The sequence below is a fragment of the Helicoverpa zea genome, chromosome 30, assembly GCF_022581195.2.
Source record: "Helicoverpa zea isolate HzStark_Cry1AcR chromosome 30, ilHelZeax1.1, whole genome shotgun sequence".
NCBI lineage: Eukaryota > Metazoa > Arthropoda > Insecta > Lepidoptera > Noctuidae > Helicoverpa > Helicoverpa zea.
Window position 1 is genome coordinate 3,316,188 of NC_061481.1, and position 20,209 is coordinate 3,336,396.

At 35.1% G+C, this 20,209-nt stretch overlaps 2 protein-coding genes across 16 annotated transcripts in view; both read left to right on the plus strand.

Annotated features, from left to right (window-relative positions):
- Positions 1-5,641, plus strand: part of LOC124644418 (la-related protein 1B-like) — a 103,855-nt gene extending 98,214 nt beyond the window's left edge. For all 14 annotated transcript variants that reach the window (XM_047183745.1, XM_047183747.1, XM_047183746.1 and 11 more), the window contains one exon: positions 141-5,641. The gene's annotated coding sequence lies outside the window, so the exon portion shown is untranslated. The remainder of the gene's footprint in view (positions 1-140) is intronic.
- A 4,592-nt stretch (positions 5,642-10,233) lies between these two features.
- LOC124644552 lies at positions 10,234-20,092 on the plus strand. 2 transcript variants are annotated; one of them, XM_047183993.1, is made up of 7 exons: positions 10,234-10,526; positions 12,689-12,796; positions 13,285-13,400; positions 14,192-14,254; positions 15,415-15,526; positions 16,177-16,303; positions 17,160-20,092. In XM_047183993.1, the coding sequence occupies exons 1-7, from the start codon at positions 10,453-10,455 to the stop codon at positions 17,784-17,786; spliced, it is 1,227 nt and encodes a 408-aa protein (XP_047039949.1). In that variant the 5' UTR covers positions 10,234-10,452; the 3' UTR covers positions 17,787-20,092. The 2 variants fall into 2 exon arrangements, with proteins under 2 accessions (XP_047039949.1, XP_047039950.1); XM_047183994.1 differs by lacking the exon at positions 14,192-14,254 and having other exon boundaries at positions 10,236-10,526.
- Positions 20,093-20,209: the final 117 nt, after the last annotated feature.

Below are 20,209 nucleotides of genomic sequence, written 5' to 3' on the forward strand. Positions count from 1 at the left end.
GGTTCGGTTATCGTTATAGTTAAAAGGTACAACTCAGTAAATGTTAACATGTTTATGCACCATTTAACCAGCCTTAAGATTAGTACAAAAAATATAGAATTATATAATGTAATAATATATGTTTTCTCTTTTGTCCACAGCTTATATGCATTGACAATAAGCAACGCTATGCTCTATGTTCACGCGTTATCAATTTGACATCTATATAGCTAGAGTAAGTACTACCATATAAACGATATATATATTTATATATTTTTGACATTGTATAAAAATAACGACATTCATCTTGATAAAATTCAAAATGACATAAAAAAAATGAATATTCTGTCGTAGTCTTTGGTAGGTTAAGTATTTTTTATCTGTGGCGACTCTGGTGCTGCGACATCGACAATCCTCGCATTTTTTTGTTTATCCGCCATTTTGGTATCTCGAGTTGTCGTGAGTCTCGAGGTTTTAGAAATAATTACTCATACGAGTTGCTTCTTTAAAAAGCTTGAGTGGGATTATAGTTGAGTGTATTTCAGTAATTACTAAGTGTTTGTATGTATAAGTCGGGTTAAATATAATGAACTCATACTTGAGTCGTACTCACTCAAGTTTTTGAAGCGAATTCAAAGTTTGACTCACTCATTTTTCACCTCGAATCGTGTGTGAGTGGGACTCTAACGAGTGAGTTGACACTCACACTCGGAACTCACACACTCACTCTAAATACAATTGTTTGGATCTCTAGATAAAGGAAAACAAACTAGACTGTATGCAGCAATCATAAAAAAAGTGTTTTTTATAACCTGTACAGCCGTGTTATTGTAAAAAAAAAGATGTATAATTGACAGAAGACTGGAATTAAAGTTCAGAATTGCGAGAAAAAAAATTACATGTAGAGAGATTGGGTATTCATAGCACGATGTTGAAAATACTTAATGAATTTATTTAGTATACTCTTTTGTTTTGAAATGCGGACTTTGGCGATGCGATTCGAGCATGCTTTTAGGTATTTAGAATTCTAGTAATTCTCAGATGCAGCTAAAATTTCATCTCACGTAAATAGTTTACTTCTTTCATCAATTTGTAAGTTGTCTTAACAGTTCTGATATTTTGATGTTCTCAAAAGGGATTGCTAGTCATCCTATATTATTCTAGTTCTATCAAGCAAGCAAGAACATGAATCTATCTTTGACAAAGGGCTTGTAAGACTAGCTAACCTGTTGTCCGCACTTTAAAAATATGTCTTATCGTTAATTGCACAAAGTTCCATTAAAGTTAAAGCTTCATTAAATCTATTGCTGTCACTTTTTATCTGGTTGACAAAGAAAGAGTCAGCAATAAATTTAATGCAGCTTTGTGCAACTGACTGACTGAATATTTAGTGTCTGACGCAAAAAGTTTTGAAAATTTACACGACAGATGTCATATTAGAATTCTATTTATCCAAAAGATGTTTTACTAAAATCTAACAGTTACGCCAACGTGTCCGTCAAATACTGCCACTTGTATTTAATAACTCTGAGCACACAGTTACTTTAGTTCTTAACCGCGTTTTTAACTGTTGGAAATAAAACGTTTGTTCTAACTGTACAGTTAAACTTTGTAGTTTTATCAACGAAATATATTTGTATAGGAATGTTTAAACAACTCGATTCGACAAAGAGTTGTTATGCAGAACAGTTTTGAAAAAGGTTTGGTTACGAATGTACACTGTCAATTCAGTGGGTACATTAATGTCTGTATCTATTAAGACGTGTATTCTGGCTTAATTTGTTACTAAGCAAAACCAGTAATACAAAAACCATACAGATATTTGTCGTAATCGAAATAAAGCTTTACAACTATGATATTAAGACTCAAATTGCAAAAGGGTTTCATACATTTTAAAAACAAAACAAAAGTGTATGAAGCACCCCTTTCGTGTCGTGGTTGAAACTGTTCTGAATCCCGTCGGAACCGAGACTCAAGTCCCATAAGGGCAAACTATAGGCTGATTATATTATAAAGTTAAAAGCAAATCATAAACTTTGGTGCTATTATGTAAAATTGTTTGAGACAACCGTTTTATTTCCAATACATATTGTGAAGTGATTTTCAATTAATAACTTAGTACAGTTGCGTGCAAAAATATGTATACGGTTAGTAGAAAAGCGACGTTGACACATGTCGGTCCTGCTTTTGATCTCTCTCCGGTGGTGTCGGATTGTCGTCCCATCGCGCCATGAGAGTGAAGGAATAGTGAGTGCACCTGTGTCCAAGCAAATGCTCGTGCACTAATATGTCCTGTGCAGTTGGCTGATTTCCTTGTATGAGAACAGCCGCCGTGGCTGATAATCGGATGATCGGATTTTTGCATGTCACTGTAAATTTTTTCGTGTTGCTACCAAATATTATTTGGCAGTAAATACACGTTTAGTTTTCGTTTATTTCACAAAAATGAGAAAGAAGTCAAGTGACATGGAATGGATTTTTCAGAATGGATTAGAATGACGAAATATAGGCCATCGGATATGTGTTGTGTTAAAGAAATTAAATTATCACCTTTAACATGACATAAATAAGGAAAGATAAAGATTAAAGATGAAGGCTGATAGAATGACAAAGGAAATTATAAAAAGTTAATTGAAAATCATTTCACAAATCGAAAGTTTTAAACTAACTTGCTCAAGTTTTTTCTTTTATGTATGAGTGTGTTTGTGGTATGTTCAAAGTTGAAATCCGAATTGAATTTAGAGAATGTCAACAGCGGCCTTAATATACTAATGAAGAAAATATGAAGTTTCCAAATATTTTTGTCTTGCAGTGTAGTGCTTTGAAATTCTTGCCAGGTTATCAGGTTTTTTTACATTTTCATATTATTTGTTCTACCAAATAATAGTTTGAATGAAGTCAGATTGTTTTTCAATTTCGGTTATTTAATTTCTCCTATCCAAAGGTATTTTTTTTAATTCTTGCTGCCGACTGCATGGAGTCGCCGCAGCTGCACTACTGGTTTGTATGTGTTTACATGAAACCGTTTTGGATCGAAGCGGCAGCAGCACGTGCAGTCGCTGCCAGATATCGATGACAGATGTCAGATATTGATGACAGATGTCAGATGGCAGCAAGAATTGAAACTAACCTTTTTAGAATACACGAATACAGATTGATGCTTTAATCTTAAATATATCATGTTCGTTAGTAATAATGTGAGAGAAAGATATTTCAAGTTTCTGTAAAATCGATTCGGATTGAATACCTAGCCAATAAACGTTATAATAAATATTTAAAAATACTGTATAGGATTCATATAAACGAATGTTGGTGTGCGAAATGGCTCCTTTTAATTATTTTTTCGTAGTATTTAAGTGTGCTTTTATTTTTTATTATTATTTTTTTTTGTTGTGCAGTGTGTACGTGGTATGTCTTTAGAGAAAAAAAAAGAAAAAATAGACAAAAAAAATGGCTGCTGATAAGTCGTTAGAAATACAGCTTTCACCCGTTAATATTCACCGATTGTAAAGTATTCACTGAAAAAAAGCTTTTTACAGAAACCCGTTGTTATATTATACATAGGTTATAAATATTTTTGTAATTGCGACATACCGCGCACCCATTGCAATTTGTTTAATAATATATATGTATACCTACACTAGGATTAATGAGTAAAATAAAAAAAAAATACATGTAGTCTGCTTAGATCGCTTCGACCCGATGATATAGTTCCTATACGCGATTATGATTAAATATGTTTTTTTAAGGTCTTGATAAAAAAAAAAAAGTTAGTTGGCATAGAAACCTTGATTTTTTTAACTTGTAAAAATAATTATAACTGTGATTTTTTTGGCTACAGCTGGAGGTATTAATTTTTTGCTTTTCCTATTGGTTTTCAAAATATTTTATAAAAAATCCGTGTTTAGTTTGCAATAAATGACTACTTCTTGATGCGGACAATACGGATGCATATTTTCAAAACTTATGTTTAAAACGGAGAGTCAAAATGCTACTTTTTCGATCCGAATTTTCAAGTCTCAAAATCTAAGGTTTCTATGTCAACATAAAACCATTTATTTCCTCCCGTCCTTTAAAAATAGAAGCATTTTAATTAATGTTAACCATAGTTAAATTTGTAATTCATTTTTTGTATTGAAACAAATATAATTGAAGCGATCGATAGCTGAGCGTCGCATTTATATGTGGGACACACAAACTATGTATTACCGTTACTGTTACAGCCTTTTTATCGTCCCACTGCTGGGCACAGGCCTCCTCTCACATGGAGAAGGATTGAGCATTCAATTGTTTAACTATGTATTAATGACGAGAAATAGCTAGATTTTCGAAAGACCATGTTTCTTAATAACTTCTCTGTCCTATGAGTCAAATGTGATACACATCGATTGTTTACCTTATGTGTCTGCTTCGTATGGACAGTGAAGTGGATAACTCCTATTGAAAATTATTCATATTTTTGTTTTTGAAATTGAAATGTGAAAGCTAGTATTTTTTTTTTTCAATAGATCTTTGTGATTGGTTGAAAATGCATTTTGTATCGGTTTGGATATTTAATACTGAGTGTTAATATTTGAGAATAATTCTGAAAATATCGTCATTTATTTTGGTAATCGAAGGGCTTGTGATGCACTAATTTATATTCTTTTATTTGAATTAAATAATGAAGAATAGTCAGTCCTTTAGCTGCATCATTTGACTGTTTTCATGAGAAAAAAATGTTTCGTACTTGTCTTTTCAAAATAGTGAAGAAGTCCAAAATATTTTGCAAATCCACTCTCTACAGTCACCACTTACTGTTTATATCTGGCAAAATTTGCCACAGTTTTCGCTTAATTGCCATCGTGAAAATACATAAAATAAGTATGTATTTCTTAAAACAACTATTTAGTTTGAAAATTGAACGTGAAAATTCATAGTAAACAGATGTTTTAAGAATACTGACAATTATGTTGTTTGTTAAGTTGTCGTGCATTTCAGAATTATTGCCAAATGTCTAGTTTCCCGCGTATAAATGCGACGCCATGGAATTCTTATGGCGGGATAATCGTTAAGTTGTTTTTAAGTTAATTCGTTGCAATTTTTTTTTTTCGTATTGTAAGTGCGCCAAAGGTGTTGAAGACAAAGTGTTGAAAGGATAACACTTAGGTTTACTGTATAAATGAAAAATATAAAAAAAATATCTTGCTAGTAAAGTTTAAGGCTTGGTAATATTATTGATGCTATGCAGTATGGTGGACGGACGCCATTTTAGACGCTTCAAAGGTGTCTATGATTACTTCCGTCCCCCAAACTGTAGGTGACCATAAAGTAGGTTCAATATCTCCAGTGCATTAAATATTTTGTTGTCGATTTTTTTTTCGGTAAAAAAAAAAAACTTTGGTTGTTGTAAAATAATTAAATAAAAAAAATAATTGCGTAGATGTTTCAAAAAAAAATTAGTCAATGTAGGTAGGGTTAGTTCAGAAATTAAGTAAAAATTGTTTTTTTTTTTAAGATTTGCTTCGTCGGAGTGACGTAGACAGTATGTATTTGATTCACGAGTTTTTAAAAGAAATTTGCATTTTAGCTAACACTGTCTTGTCGCCGGACGTGGTAAGTAAGGCTGTAAGTTAAATATACATATTATATTTGAAGTAAATAAATTAATAATAAAACCACACTCGAGACTTTTATTTTTATACCTTTTTGGAACCCAAACTATGCCTAAGGGATTGTTCACACCAAACGTATTGTCCGCCGCTGACTGTGAGTATACTCACTGTCTGCCCCAGTGTGAACGTCGACTCAATCTGCAGTACGCGTACTCACCAAGCCGACAATAGGCTATAGCGTACGATGCGCTACATGTGTGAACAAAAGAATAGGCTCTTGTAGGTTCACACTAGATGCGTACGCTGAGCGGCTGACTATTCTACACATAAAAGGGCTCAGTATTTGAAGTTGCTCGTAGTATTTTATAAACGATAAAACTAGCGTAATTTATTTTTTTCAAATCAGACGTTTTACTGATATTTCAATTAAATGATGCGCATTCAGATAGTTGCCATTTGCGAAGCTCTAGACGAAGACGAAAATAATAAAAAGAAGAGATTGTGGGTACATCCCTTAAAGGACGATGGGCGTTTTGGTACCCTGTCCAACAGTGTTGATTCTAGTACCATTGCGTAGGTCTTGGCAAGCCAAAAAATGTTTACTATGACGACTAGTCCCAATTCCTTGTCCATTTCGCGTGACATCGACTAATAGAATGTATAATGTTCATAAATCATCAACGTAGATGTAGTTCTTAAATCCAACTGTATTGAATAAAAACTGGTAAAGTAACAAAAAAACAGGAATTTGGCCTTCTTAGAATGTTTGCCTGCCCACTGCTTTAAAAAAAGTCTGTGTGCAAACCTTTGCAGTTCACGCAGAATATAGCTTATGTATTTGATGAAAGTCTTTCAGTATTTACAATCAATTAATGTTTAATGATTATCGTGTTTTAATAACAGGTTTTTTTTTATTTCATATAATGTGTAGGTACATGGAAGCCAGTATGTTTAAAGATAGTATGTAACTAAAATGATTAGTTGTGTTTTCAGAAATGTTTTGAACTTTTGTCAAATCAGATGACGATTGTGTTTCCGTAGTATGACTCCATAGACTATTACAACCTTTAGATTATAATAGAGTGTATCTCAAACAATTTAAGATGTCTATTAACTGAGTTTAAAATTATTACACTGACGACATATGCCTCTTAATGAATTTGCATATATGGATGACATACTTGTTTCTATGTCGATTTAATTTTTATCGTTACTCGGATCGGACAGCTAATTGAGGCAAGCCCCATAGTTTTTATTATTGTTCACGTAAATACCTTTCTAATGATATATCATACGTTACTGTTGGAGCGGGTACCAAATCCCATACAAAGTGCCCATTGTCCTTTGAAGAGATGTTTTCTTGGTCAATTTCATACTTTATATTTCGAATATAGACTTTATCCAAATAAGTTCAAGAAATATTTTCGTATGACAGTAAAACATTCGATGAGTTACTATCTTTAATACGTTTAAGTTTATATAAAAGGGACACTAATTATAATTATCGACGTGCTGAACCGAGGCACGGCGGTGCGTACGCGGCGGAGCGGCGCTATTCGGCAACTGCGTCCGCGTAGCCAATCCGCGTCCGCCGTGCATAGTCGCGTAGTAAAATAATCGGCCACTGAGAGTCAGCCACAACAGACGACGTAACAGCGTATAGTCGGTTCGGTGTGAACGACAATTTCAATATATATGAAAAAGCAATAAACTGCGTAACGCGCGCTCACAGTCAGCGGCCGACAATACGTTTGGTCTGAAAGATGCCTAAGGGAGGACTTCTTATACAGTTAGTAGTAGTAACTTTGCGAATGCGCAAGGTGATAAATGCCTCACTTTAGAAAAACAAAGTTATTGTAATTGTGTACACATCTTTATCTTTGCTTACACCTGTGAAATCAAGAGGCAACGCCGTTGTCACTAAGAGGGCTGTTATGTGTCTCACACACACACTCACTCACACACACGTGTAGGTATCCTAAAACAGTGTCTGTGAGTACGGGGCCCTAAACAAGTAAGTATATAATAGGCCCTGTGTAAGTACCCACAATTCTTAAAGGATGCGAGAGGGCCGGTTATTGAACTGAGAAGGAATTCATTTAGTAACAGTTCAGTTCTCTTCCTAAAACGTCATTTAAATCAATCTTGTAGCCTGATCATGGCTGATACACACGCTACCTGAAAGATACTTCAACATCAATTGTGTAGATATTTCCCGGTTAACCAATATGTCATCGAAGTCAACTCTATATACAACATGTAACTTAATTAACGCACATCCTGAAATTAGTTTGTTCAGAATCGTTTACTGAATCGATTTATATCATTTTTAATATAGGTTATGTTTTATCCCTAAAATAATTAAAACTACGGAAATTATTGTCATATTAACCCTGTACAGTCAAAACAAATTCAAATAGACCGTGACTCAAAGTAATAAGACTTCGTGTATTGTCGGCTTTTTCCGTAGTTTCGTTATGTTGTGTCGAGTCGAGCGGCGCGGGGCGCGATATTTGCGTGCGTAGTAGTATGACCAAAAAGTTCTCCAAGAATTAGTATAACTAATTTAGTAAATAACAATGCATATACATATTGAATTAAAAATGCAGTATATGTATTATGATTATAACATAATATTCTAATTGGGGTGTTTGAGGGTGTGCGTTAATTACGTTACATGTTGTATATAGCGAAAATAATAAATCGCTAGGAATATGCTAAACCAACAATTAATTCAAAGAGAATTTTGTTAATTCTGATTTCCATTACCGAGATTGCATGTAAAACTTCTGAACTTTTACATACCTACCTATCAATTTTATATGAAGTGGCGGCTGCTTTCAAACAGCACAATCTCATTCACTCATTCGATTTTGTCTCTGGGTCAGTGAGTGACTCAATATTCACCCATACAAAGTGAGTTGAAACTCACTAGGTATGAGTGATTAGGTACATTTTTCAGTGATTCGATCGAGCTCTCGTAAGTACGTGAACGGGGATGAGTGATAACATTATAATTGGTTTGTATTATTTAATTGTAATATTGGTAAGTAAGCATAACTAACACTGAGTAGGTAGGTAGGTACATATTGCCATTAATTACAGAAGAAGCACTACATATTATATAGGGTAGGTACGACATATTATAATCAAAGCGTAGGTACATAATGTTGCTTATTATAATCATCGGCAAGGATATTGAGCCCTGACTGATTTATTGGTTTATTGCCTTAAGTGTACAGTGCGCAAAGCGATCCCCACTCTTTCACCGAGAGCTCAATATTCCGTGCCGATAACTATACAAGAAGTAAGTCAGGCTTGGACAACCGAAACACCTATGCGGTATTAGTTGTAAATGCGGATCCTATCCGGCAACCGAAAGAAGCCAGGTTTGATTTTTATTCCGGCTTTGAACCCATGCCCCACGCAAAGAATTATAATTATGGCTAGACAATAATTGATAACAAGGACGTACCTAATCAGAGCGACAGAGAGGTGTTGAAATGAAAAGACATTTTCGTCACGGACTTGTTTAAAAACGTCCGTGATTGTCGTGTTCTCAATTTATAACCTCAAAGACGACTAATGAGTTATCAGTAGTTAACTATCTCAACTCTAAACGCGGTGCTTAAAAGTTCAAAATCGAATAACGAGTATTACGAGCGTCTAAAGCATGTCTGTTATCTATTTTAGTCAAATCAATTCTATTTTTAGAAAGAATTGCACAACACGTGCGCAATATTCGTAGACGATCTATAGCCTCTATAGGTGAAGACTTCGGCATTGTGTAGCATTGTTTTGTAATGTATGCAGGCCTGCAATCAATGTCATATTAAAGTCAAATAATATTGACAAAAATAATGTCATGATGACGACATTGACATGTGACATGCTAAAATTCAGTGTCATCTTGACAAAGTTAGGTATAAAAAACTCATTTTAGTTTTATCTAGGTCTATATAGTTCTTACTGAAAAGCTGAAAAGAATAAGTAATCCATGTTCAGGCGATCAATGAACCAGAACTTACGTAACATCCGGTTGCAAACGAATATTGTCGATGGTGACCTAATTATCGCTTTTTGTCGCTAAATCGCTGTTTAAATATAACGAAATATCTGATAAACGTTTTTCCTGCTTCTAAATTGTATAATAAGAATTAAGAAAAAGCCTGAACTAATGAAATTTCAATTTTTTCCTCTTTCAACATAGCGTCCCATAGACGTCACACAGCGAGGGAAAATCATTTTGTCTATGGGAATTAATTCTAACAGGTAACATTGTATATCGATACTCGTTAAATATCGATAGCAATTTTGAAGAACATAGATTAATTTCTTTTTTACAAACTATGTTTCCAAATAATATTAAAATTAGTAAATTTAGCTTATTTTTTATTTATACTTCCAAAATCATGAACTCTATGTGTCCATCATCAATTTTTCATCAATACGCAGTAGCTTTACACTCTTGTAGATTGAATACATTAAATAACTTTATTTTACAGCTAATACGAAAGGATTTATTGCAACTTCATAGAGGAATTACAATATTGAATCGATTAAAAATTACAAATTACTTCTATTAAAAACAAAACACCCGATTCGATTAATCGACGCCTCACCCAATGTTGCCAGTACGTTTTGCCGCCGAATTACATCACCATTTTATGGCACGCGTTTGACGCATTTGTTAAAATTTTCGACTTTTCGTGACAGCACGTCAATTTCGACATTTGATTGATAATTTTCTAAAGATCCATCAAATTAGTTTGTTTGAAAGTTGGTTTGGGCGCTAAATGTTATTATTTCGCTGTTTCAACTTTAATACAATGATGTGATTGTGAGGTGTCCATTTTTGGTTGCGCGCTTGTATCCCATAATGAGTGCTCTAAAGTGTGTGGTTGAAGGCTGCAATTTAGAGTACGATGTAGTCTGCAGCTTCTCCTTCTACAAGTGAGTTTGTTTTGATCCTTTAACTCCTCAATTTCGACTTGAATAAATCCTCTTTTGTGCCACCAAGGCTGTCTATGGTTGGATCGAGTGACCTCGAAAAATCCGAGGTGGTAAAAATGATTGTAAACATTTTAAGATTGTTGTAGTTTTGGTTCAGTATTTTTCCACTAGAAATCTTGTTTACTCATTAAAATGATTGTTTAACCCATATTTCACTACTTAATAGAGCTGATCATCATTAATTTAGTTGATAAGCAGTATAAAGTGGTAAGGTTTTATCAATTTTTCAATCAGTACTTTGTATTATTTAGTTATTGGTGGGGATAAAACATGCAATAAATCATGCATATTAATGTAGAATAGAACTTCTATATGCTTGAACTGTTTTGTTATATAAACATTTTAAAATCTCTTGTTTTTAAGATTATTCTAATTTTAACCTTATGTTTAATTTAACCAAAAAATCTTACTAAATGGTGTGCTTAGATTTTTAAGTACATATAGAACCTTTTTGCTTAAATTGTTGTCTTAATTTCTGATAGAGTTAGTTGGCAATTTGCCTATTTATATTAATTTCACATATTTTTTTGAAAAATTGAAAGTACCCAATTAATATGACCGGTTCAATACTCTACATAACAAGCTTAGATTCCAAAACCAATATTAAAAATAAATAAACTATCTCTAATTTCTTAAAAAAATAAATATAACCTAAACACAACACTTAGAGGTTACTCTCACCTGCAATAATATTTCAAATAGGTTAGATTTTATATTTCATATGTTTCAAGATATCTATGAAACTGCCGGACTGTTTCCAAAATATCTTTCAGTAGTAAAAATGTACACCATTCTAAGAGGCATCAACTAAAAAGCTACATTTCTAGTGTGTAAACTCTAAATCTAGTGAAAAAGATATTTTAAAATTAATTGTAATATTGTCTACAGACACTATTCATAATTTAACTCAAAACAATTTATGATACTTTTGGTAAATAACTAGTTTATGGATAACTACATACTACATAATATTTACATAACATTTACATTACTTGAAATTATACTCTTACTATCTGAGAAGTCAATCAAGCAGCCTATGATAGTTCCCCAACTAGTGCCAAAATCAAACACAATAAAATAGCACTCCTTGGGTATATAAGCTATCTAATACTGAAGGAATTGTTCAAATCGAACCAGTGGTTCCAGAGATTATCACATGTTCAAAGAAACAAGCTCATTTGCCTAGCCTTTTCCCAACTATGTTGGCTTTAGCTTCAAATCTAATCTATGCAGTGGAGTACCACTGTTTTACAAGAAGCAAATGCCTAATCATCCTCAACCCAGTTACCCGGGCAACCCAATACCCCTTGGTAAGACTGGTTGTCAGACTTACTGGCTTCTGACAACCCATAACGACTGCCAAAGATCTTCATTGACAGTTAAGACTAAAACGTTTACTAAAATACATTCAAAACTACACACACACACATACATACAATAAATATGTGATAAGTTATCTGTATTGCATAAATTGTTATAAATTAACAGCTCACACTACAAAAGCTGATTGCTATATTTATTGCAACCATACTATTTGTTATAATTATTTATAACTGACTTGTTAAGCGCCCTCCAGTGGTGCTAGGATTCACAAATAATTGGTTATATGCATAACCAGCTTCTGCACGCTGTTTCGCCCGTGTCTGGTGTGAACTACTACGATAAAAAGCCTTCCAACATAAATGGGCTATCAAACACTGAAAGATTTTTTCAAATTGGACGAATAGTTACTGAGATTAGCATATTAGAAAATAGAAATAAACGTTTCTGGTTTTGTACACATATAAATAATTGCGACTCGACTTTCGTACAAATTGTTACATTCTATTAAAAACACATAAAGCCAGAAAGTTTGACAACCAGTCTAACCAAAAAATATCTATAAAAAATATAGGTTATGATTGAGGTCAGATAGACAGGCACTTCGCAGCACTGTGGTACACAATGCTAAAAGGTTGCTAGCCAATCATAACATAGGAAAAAGCTAGGCAGATAATTATACTATAGTACTCGGCTACATCCAGTTACCCTAGAAGCAGACTCCATCTTCATAGGTAAAAGCTAGCCAGATGATGATATTAACTTTGTTTGTTTGCCCCCAGTGCAAACATATCTACGGACAATGAAGGCAAACGCCAGGACTGGATTGAGGGTGCTATGCACGAGGAGAGCGAGTGCCTGTGGAGGCATGTCAGCCTCCAACTATGCGGGTAAGTGGAGATAAGACTTTACAGACATTTCAGATACTCTATCTGCTATGAGAGTAAAGAGAGTAGTAGTAGTAGTAGAGAGTGCACCTGTGTCTGTGCAAATGCTTGTGCACTATAATATATCCTGCGCCATCTTAGAGAGAACAGTCGCCGAAACTGACGAAAGGTCCGGCTACCAACCATTATATTTATGTCGAGATTTCTAGTTCAGAGGATACTTGCTACGAATAATTCCTCATAGATCTAGTAGTCAGTCGCACAGCCCAACTGCTATGCACGGGGTCTCGGGTTCGAATCCTAGGTCGGGATGATTGATACATCCGTGCATTGGAGAGCACGTTAATGTCGGTCCTGCTTGTGATTTCTATCCGGTGGATTGCCGTCCCATCGGGCAATGAGAGTGAAGGAATAGAGAGTGCACCTGTGTCTGCGATTATGCTCGATCACTGTTATATGTCCTGTATTATCAAGTAATAATGTTATTGCAGTTACCACTTCGAGTTGGACAACCAAGGACTTTGGATCGACTCGCCCATGCTACCTGAATTGCTTACACAACAGGAAAAGAATGCTCCCGTCATTCAATCGCCGAACGATAAGAAAAGTAAGTTTACAACTTTATTTAAAAAGGTCGGAATTAGGTATGATTACTTTTGTACAGTCAGGCTGTCATTGAACATCTTTGGCAATCGTTACGGGTAGTCAGAAGCCAGTCTTACCTAGGGGTATTGGGTATTAGGTTGCCCGGGTACCTGGGTTGAGGAGGTCAGATAGGCAGTCGCTCCTTGTAAAACACTATGTCAATGTCAGCCGGGGCCTACAGTTTACCTTCCGAAACAGCCATTGATATACAAGATATGCTTAGAAAGTTTGTGCAAACTTAGAACAGTTGATCTGGAATCCAACCTTCACTCATAAACAAGAGGCTGATTATTTACCCACTAGGCCATCACAACTTTTTTTTAAACAATAACTATACCGAATTCCGACCTTTGTACATAAGTTAGAAAAATAAAATATAAGTTGAGTATTCTGTACAAGATATCCTAAACGCGAAGGTTTGTAAAGATGAACATGTTTGTTACTCTTTCACGAAAAACTTACTGAATGGATTCTTCAAGCAACAACAGCGGTTTCACACGCGTTCCTGGATTACGTAGGTAGGAAACATTCAAATGGCTAGCGGACTTTTCTGGTTTTTTGAATTTTGATTATATTCGAGTTATCTCTTAAATTTTGAAAAATAACTATTTGATGATCTCTTTATATGAGGACAACCGATCATAACCATACCATCATAAAAGATTGATACGTCACAGCGCCTTAATAAGTAGACTAGGTACTCTAGGTAGTGCAGGTTCGATGCTAGTTTGTGACAAATCTGCCCTCTTGCAGGCGCTGTGAGGGGCCCGTCCTATCAAGGCCTATTCGAAAAGTTCATAGGAGGAGTCCCAAAAGGTATTCCTACGTTTGTTTAGATAGATATTTTGTAACTAGTCCTTATACTCGCGGTTTGCCCAAGTGAAGTAGGAAAATTTACATATTTTTGGCTCAAAAATACTATTTCGTATAGATCGGTAGGATATCTCTCGGTCGCGTAACGAAAGGGCAGAAATCTATACTATTTACCTATATTATTCTGATTAACGGCCAGTTTCTTCATCAAAAGTTAAAGTAATGTCTAAAGTAAAAGTAACGGTCAAATACGTTTTTTCAAGGCTAAAGTGACAGCAAAACTAATAGAAAAATTGAATTTGACCGTTACTTTTACTTTAGACATTACTTTGACTTTTACTTTGGGTTTAACTTTTGATGAAGAAACTGGCTGTAAGACTAAAAAATTCAAAGTTTATTTCTAAAGGCTCTGAAACTACTGAAACGATTTGAAATTCTTTAATTGTTAGAAAGTTAGACTATACTTGAGTATTATAGGCGATATTATCCCGGTACGCCGGTGAAAACGCAGGAAAATAGCTAGTACACAATATAACACGAAACCATTCATAAAAAGCAGCCTACTAAATTAGGCAAAGTTTCGTCAAATTTAATCCAGAAGATTTTGTGTGAAAGAGTAACAAACTTAAACATTATCTTTGTCGCCGAGTCATACATAGACCAAGTGCATATAAATTTACACAGACAAGCGTGGCTCAACCGCTTTCTTAAATAAAGTATATAAGGTGCTTTAATATTACCTGCCAGGACTTGAATGGGGCGTAGTATTGCGTTTATAGATTACAATAGTGAAGAAATTTCGTTCCCCGGAACAGTCAATTCAATTTGAGACATTAAACAAGTTAAATTAACATTGGCTCTACTCTGCATAACGTGGTTCACAAATTACGCGCCTAGTGTCGCTTCGTCAATGAAAGCAACTGCTATCTCTTTTTATCTGTTCTGCAAGTGGCAACGCGCAACTCCACTGGATGGTTTTAAACTAATAAATTAAGTCAAATTTATACGTATTTCTTTTTGTATGAAAAAATAATAATCAATTATTTATCTTTACTATTGTAATCTATAAACGCAATACTACCCCCCATTCAAGCCCTGGCAGGTAATATTAAAGCACCTTATATATCATTGTAATATGTAAAACTGTATATATTTGTTTACAGTGGCTGAAATAATCCGGATGGAGCACAACTACAGTGTTGAGCCGATCAAGGAAAAAGTGGAAAGTGTGTCCAGACTGAATGTCAGACAACTCGTCGATACTTTAGGATACCTGTAAGTATTTATTGTATACTAGCTTCTGCCAGCGGTTTCACCCTCATCCCGTGGGAACTACTTCCCGTACCGGGGTAAAAAGTAGCCTATAGCCTTCCTCGATAAATGGGCTATCTAACACTGAAAGAAATTTTCAAATCGGACCAGTAGTTCCTGAGATTAGCGCGTTCAAACAAACAAACTCTTCAGCTTTATAATATTAGTATAGATTACTTTATTTATTTAGTGACCAATTTGGGGTTTCGGGTTGCTGAAGATCGAGAAAAATGGCGAACCCTTTGTCCATCAGTGGTCGTTTTTTGGCTGAAACAATGACCAATTTATGTACATGTTGCAGCCAACTGACTGAAATAGTACCAGTGTTTTACACGACTGCCTATCTGACCTCAAACCAGTTACCCGGGCAACCTGATACCCCTTGATATAACTGGTTGTCAGAATTTCTAGCTTCCTTCTGTCTGTAACAACTGCCAATGATGATCAAATGACAGCTGGGACCCACCAATTTAACCGAAACCGCATTGCCCTACTATTATGTAGCTTTGCGACTAATTGACCTGTGTGGCTGCTACTTAGTCACTAGTTCTACAACCCCAATCAACAAAACAGCTAGGCGGATCCCTATCTCTATACCATGTCTTCTCCAACAGATCCATGAAGAATCTGCAGAGGAAACAGCTGTGGGTGGTGAAGGTTGAGACGGACAAGGCTGAAGCCTCCATCACGCAGTCCGAGCAGGTGATCACTAAAATGCCCGACCCCAGGCAGATTATTGAGGTGAGTCTGCGGGCTAGGAGTTTTGAGAAAATCATCTGCAGTTTGATCCAAATAACTTTACAATTTTGACTCCTATATCGGGTGTGTCGTTCACAATCACATTAAATGAAATGTGTTAATATACTGAATAATATATGTCGATTCGATCAAAGAAAAAATAAAAATACGTAAAAATAAATAAATGAATTTTTCAAACAAAGTAAATAGAATAAAAATGTGCGGAAATTAGAACACCATATAAAAGTCAGTCATTACAAACAACTGAAATTCTCCATTGAAAACTGACAGCTGTCAACTGATCAAAACTGCTTTACACATGATGTTGTAAATTATAAAAACGAAAAATGACTCCTGTGGCTAAACCACTGAATGGATTAGATTAGTTTTTTTACAATTCGCCATAGAATATCATAAAGTATATGCGATAGGATTTAATGTGATTGTGAACGACACACCCTGTATATAATGTCCTATATTGTCGAATAGGTTTGCTTGTCCGAAGTTGGCTTCTATTGACTTGACAATAGTCACAAATATGATGAAAGCTTTTATGCACATAATCATTTCAGAATGACAAAGTTAGACGCGAACAGTTCTGAAACTCAAATAGGTGTTTGTATTTTAGAAAGATGTTGTTGGGTACTGGGCCCTAACTTATATATATAAGAGAAAGTTGTCTCAGTTACGCTATAAAATGTAACTACGAAAACGACTTAACTGATTTGTCTGAAATTGGTGTTGCTTTAAAAATAGGAGCCAACTTTTGGTAATTTTTATCCTGATCTGGGTAAGACAAGTAGTTTCCTATCCTAGAAACCTCGAGAAACAGCCACTAATCTCTAAATTTATTTCACAGATAATCCCCCAAACGTCAACATCATCAACAGCGGCTGAACCGCAGAACTCCGAAGTTCTTCAAATCATGGATGACAGCTCCATAGCAGACAACTTCATATACGAGATCGCTGAAGAACAGGAAATAACCATGGAAGAGGTCAAGGAGATACCAGCCACCAGCACTGAGAACCCTGAGTGGACCGTTAACATCTTACCGGATGACACGAAACCCAAATATGCATACATCAAACACTGTGCAACGGGCAAGAAAAAAAGGCATTTCACAGCAGATATGAACGAAATCACCCTACAGGGTGATTTTGAAAATTACTACATACTACCAGACGTTGATCCGTCCGTAGGTGTAGAAATTACTACAAGCTATGAACCGGAGAATTATATTGTTGAGGAATACCAGCATTTGGTACTCGATGAACGACCAAAGAAACGGTCTAAAGATGATTCCGGAAGGAAAAAGAAGAAACGCTTGTCTTCTAACCCGGCTGTGAAAGAGGAACCCGGGGATTGGGTGATTGAAAACAATATTGTCTATGAGCAGGATGAAGACTATGATGATCCCAAAAAGGTTGCTTCAAGAGTTAGAAGAAAAAATAAAAAATATCTAGGCTATGATTTTGTCACATAAGGTTTTTTTTTGGACGGTCGGCATTTGATTTTGGGTTTTTTGAGCTTTTTGCGAGGTAGGTGGGATTTTTTTGGAAAATTTTTACGAAATGTATGCTCAGTAGTCTTAAAGGTGCATTTTTAATTCTTGTTGCCGACTGCATGAAGTCGGCCGCAGCTGCACTACTGGTTTCTATGTATTGACATGAAACCGTTTTGTATCGAAGCGGCAGCAGCACGTGCAGTCGGCAGCTAGCATTCAAAATGAACCATTATATTAATGAAATAACATTCAATGATTATAAGGTACAAGCCTGCAAAGTGCTAAATTCGACTCCTGGGTCTCGATAATGTTACTAGGAGCATCGCTAATTAACTTTGCAATTCTGAAGTTAGTCATTTGTCGCCTCATGCATGCGTAGTAATGCTTTGCTCATATTTTTTTGACAATTGTGAAGTCCTAACTTCGTTACGTTAAACTGTAGGTCCCGGCTGTCATTGAACATCCTTGGCAGTCGTTACGGGTAGTCAAGCCAGTAAGTCTGACGCCAGTCTAACCAAGGGGTGTCGGGTTGCCCGGATAATTGGGTTGAGGAGGTCAGATAGGGCAGTCGCTTCTTGTAAAGCACTGGTACTCAGCTGAATCCGGTTAGACTGGAAGCCGACCCCAATATGGTTGGGTTTTTCCCAGTTGACTCGGAGGATGATGATGTGAAGTCCTATCTTCGAACAAGCAAACCTTTTCGATAATATCTGTACGAACCAATGCGTAGAGTCAAATGACTAACTTCTGGCTGGTTTTTCAAAAAAATGTCATCTACCTACAAAAAGTAAGGTTATATTTCAAAATACGAGTTGGTTATTACTCTTTTAACTGTAAAAAATATACATACATATAAAATAATTAAAGGTATGATTTTCTTGGTATTTTAAAAATACTTTTTCTTGACTTATGAGCGATCCCAATATTCAGTCTATCTTTTGTTTATTACTAGGGATAGAATTTTGGCATTAGCCCCATACTAGAAGGTAATATTAAAATCCTATCTCTAGCAATCAACTAACAGATAGATTCATTATTGGGTATGGCCTTTAACATTCGAGCAATTTCGATGTTTTATCTCACTGGTCAATATTATACTTAAAAGTTTAGATTTCACAAAAACAGAGCGAAAAAGTATTTAAACAATCAACAGAATTTCGTTATTAAAACATCTCGACTATCATTTGAACATCTTTGGCAGTCGTTACGGGTAGTCAGAAGCCAGTCTGACAACCAGTCTCACCTAGAGGTATTGGGTTGCCCGGGTGACTGGGGAGGAGGTCAGATAGGCAGTTGCTCCTTGTGGCACACTGGTACTCAGCTACATCCGGTTAGACTGGAAGCCGACCCCAATATAGTTGAGAAAGAAGCTAGGCAGATGATGAAACATCTCGTCTTCGCCCATTCAGTAGTGTACCTGATTGGAAAAAATCTATTTGTACTAAGTTTCAAACACAAATCTTTTATCTTCACACCTTTACTAATAATATTAAAAAGCTGTAGAGTTTGTTTGTTTGAATCCGTTAATCTCAGGGACTACTGGACCGTTTGAAAAAATCTTTCAGTGTTAGATAGCACGTTTATCGAGGAAAGTTATAGACTAAACGTAGTTCCCTCGAGACGCGGGTGAAACTGCGGGGAAAAGCTAGTATATACATAGATTTTAATTTTAGATAAACTTAGGTTTCTATAAATAACTTGAAATCAAATGTCGACATGAAAATAATAATATTTAAGGTTTTGTTTAAAATTTTATGCAATTTAGTGCTTTGTTTTTTGGTTAAACAGTGAAATGGTTTGATGTTTAACTGTGGGATTTAACTGGATTAGTTAACTGCTTGACTAACTTACAGTTTAAAAGTTAACTATACGAAAATAACAGGCTGGTATGGTAAGGGAAATTGACAGAATTGTGACAGATATACATAATACTAAAAATATATCAAAAGTATTGCAATATTCGCGTCTGCATATCTGATTGCGCTATATGCAAAATACCACTGAACAATTTTCATCAGAGATAGAATAGCAAGTAGATCATTCATACTTTATCTCTGAGAAATAATTTGAAAAACAAAACAGCTGACGATTTTTTACCCAACTGCCAAGAAGTGCTATGTTTTTCGCGCATATCTTGTCAGCTTGAATTTGACGAATTCGTTACAATTTTCAGGAATTTTCAGTAGCCCATAGTTAAATATCAAGCCTTATCGAGTGCCTACCAATATAGTTTTTTTTTTCATGAATTATAAGAAAATTTAGCAAAATAAAATCAGATAATATTACTTACATGTATATTTGTTTGACCCTTTAAGTGTGTTGGCTTAAAAATATATTATTTTAATATTGCATTACGCGAAGTAACGGTACAGTCACACTTTAGATATATTCTGTCGTAAATA

What these genes read in the sequence shown, in the direction of transcription:
- LOC124644552 (XM_047183993.1), top strand. Translation starts at nt 10,453, where the DNA reads ATGAGTGCTCTAAAGTGTGTGGTTGAAGGCTGCAATTTAGAGTACGAT. An exon ending in ATCGCCGAACGATAAGAAAA is followed by an intron (nt 13,401 to 14,191) that starts GTAAGTTTACAA and finishes GCCCTCTTGCAG; the next exon opens with GCGCTGTGAGGGGCCCGTCC. An exon ending in GTCGATACTTTAGGATACCT is followed by an intron (nt 15,527 to 16,176) that starts GTAAGTATTTAT and finishes CTTCTCCAACAG; the next exon opens with ATCCATGAAGAATCTGCAGA.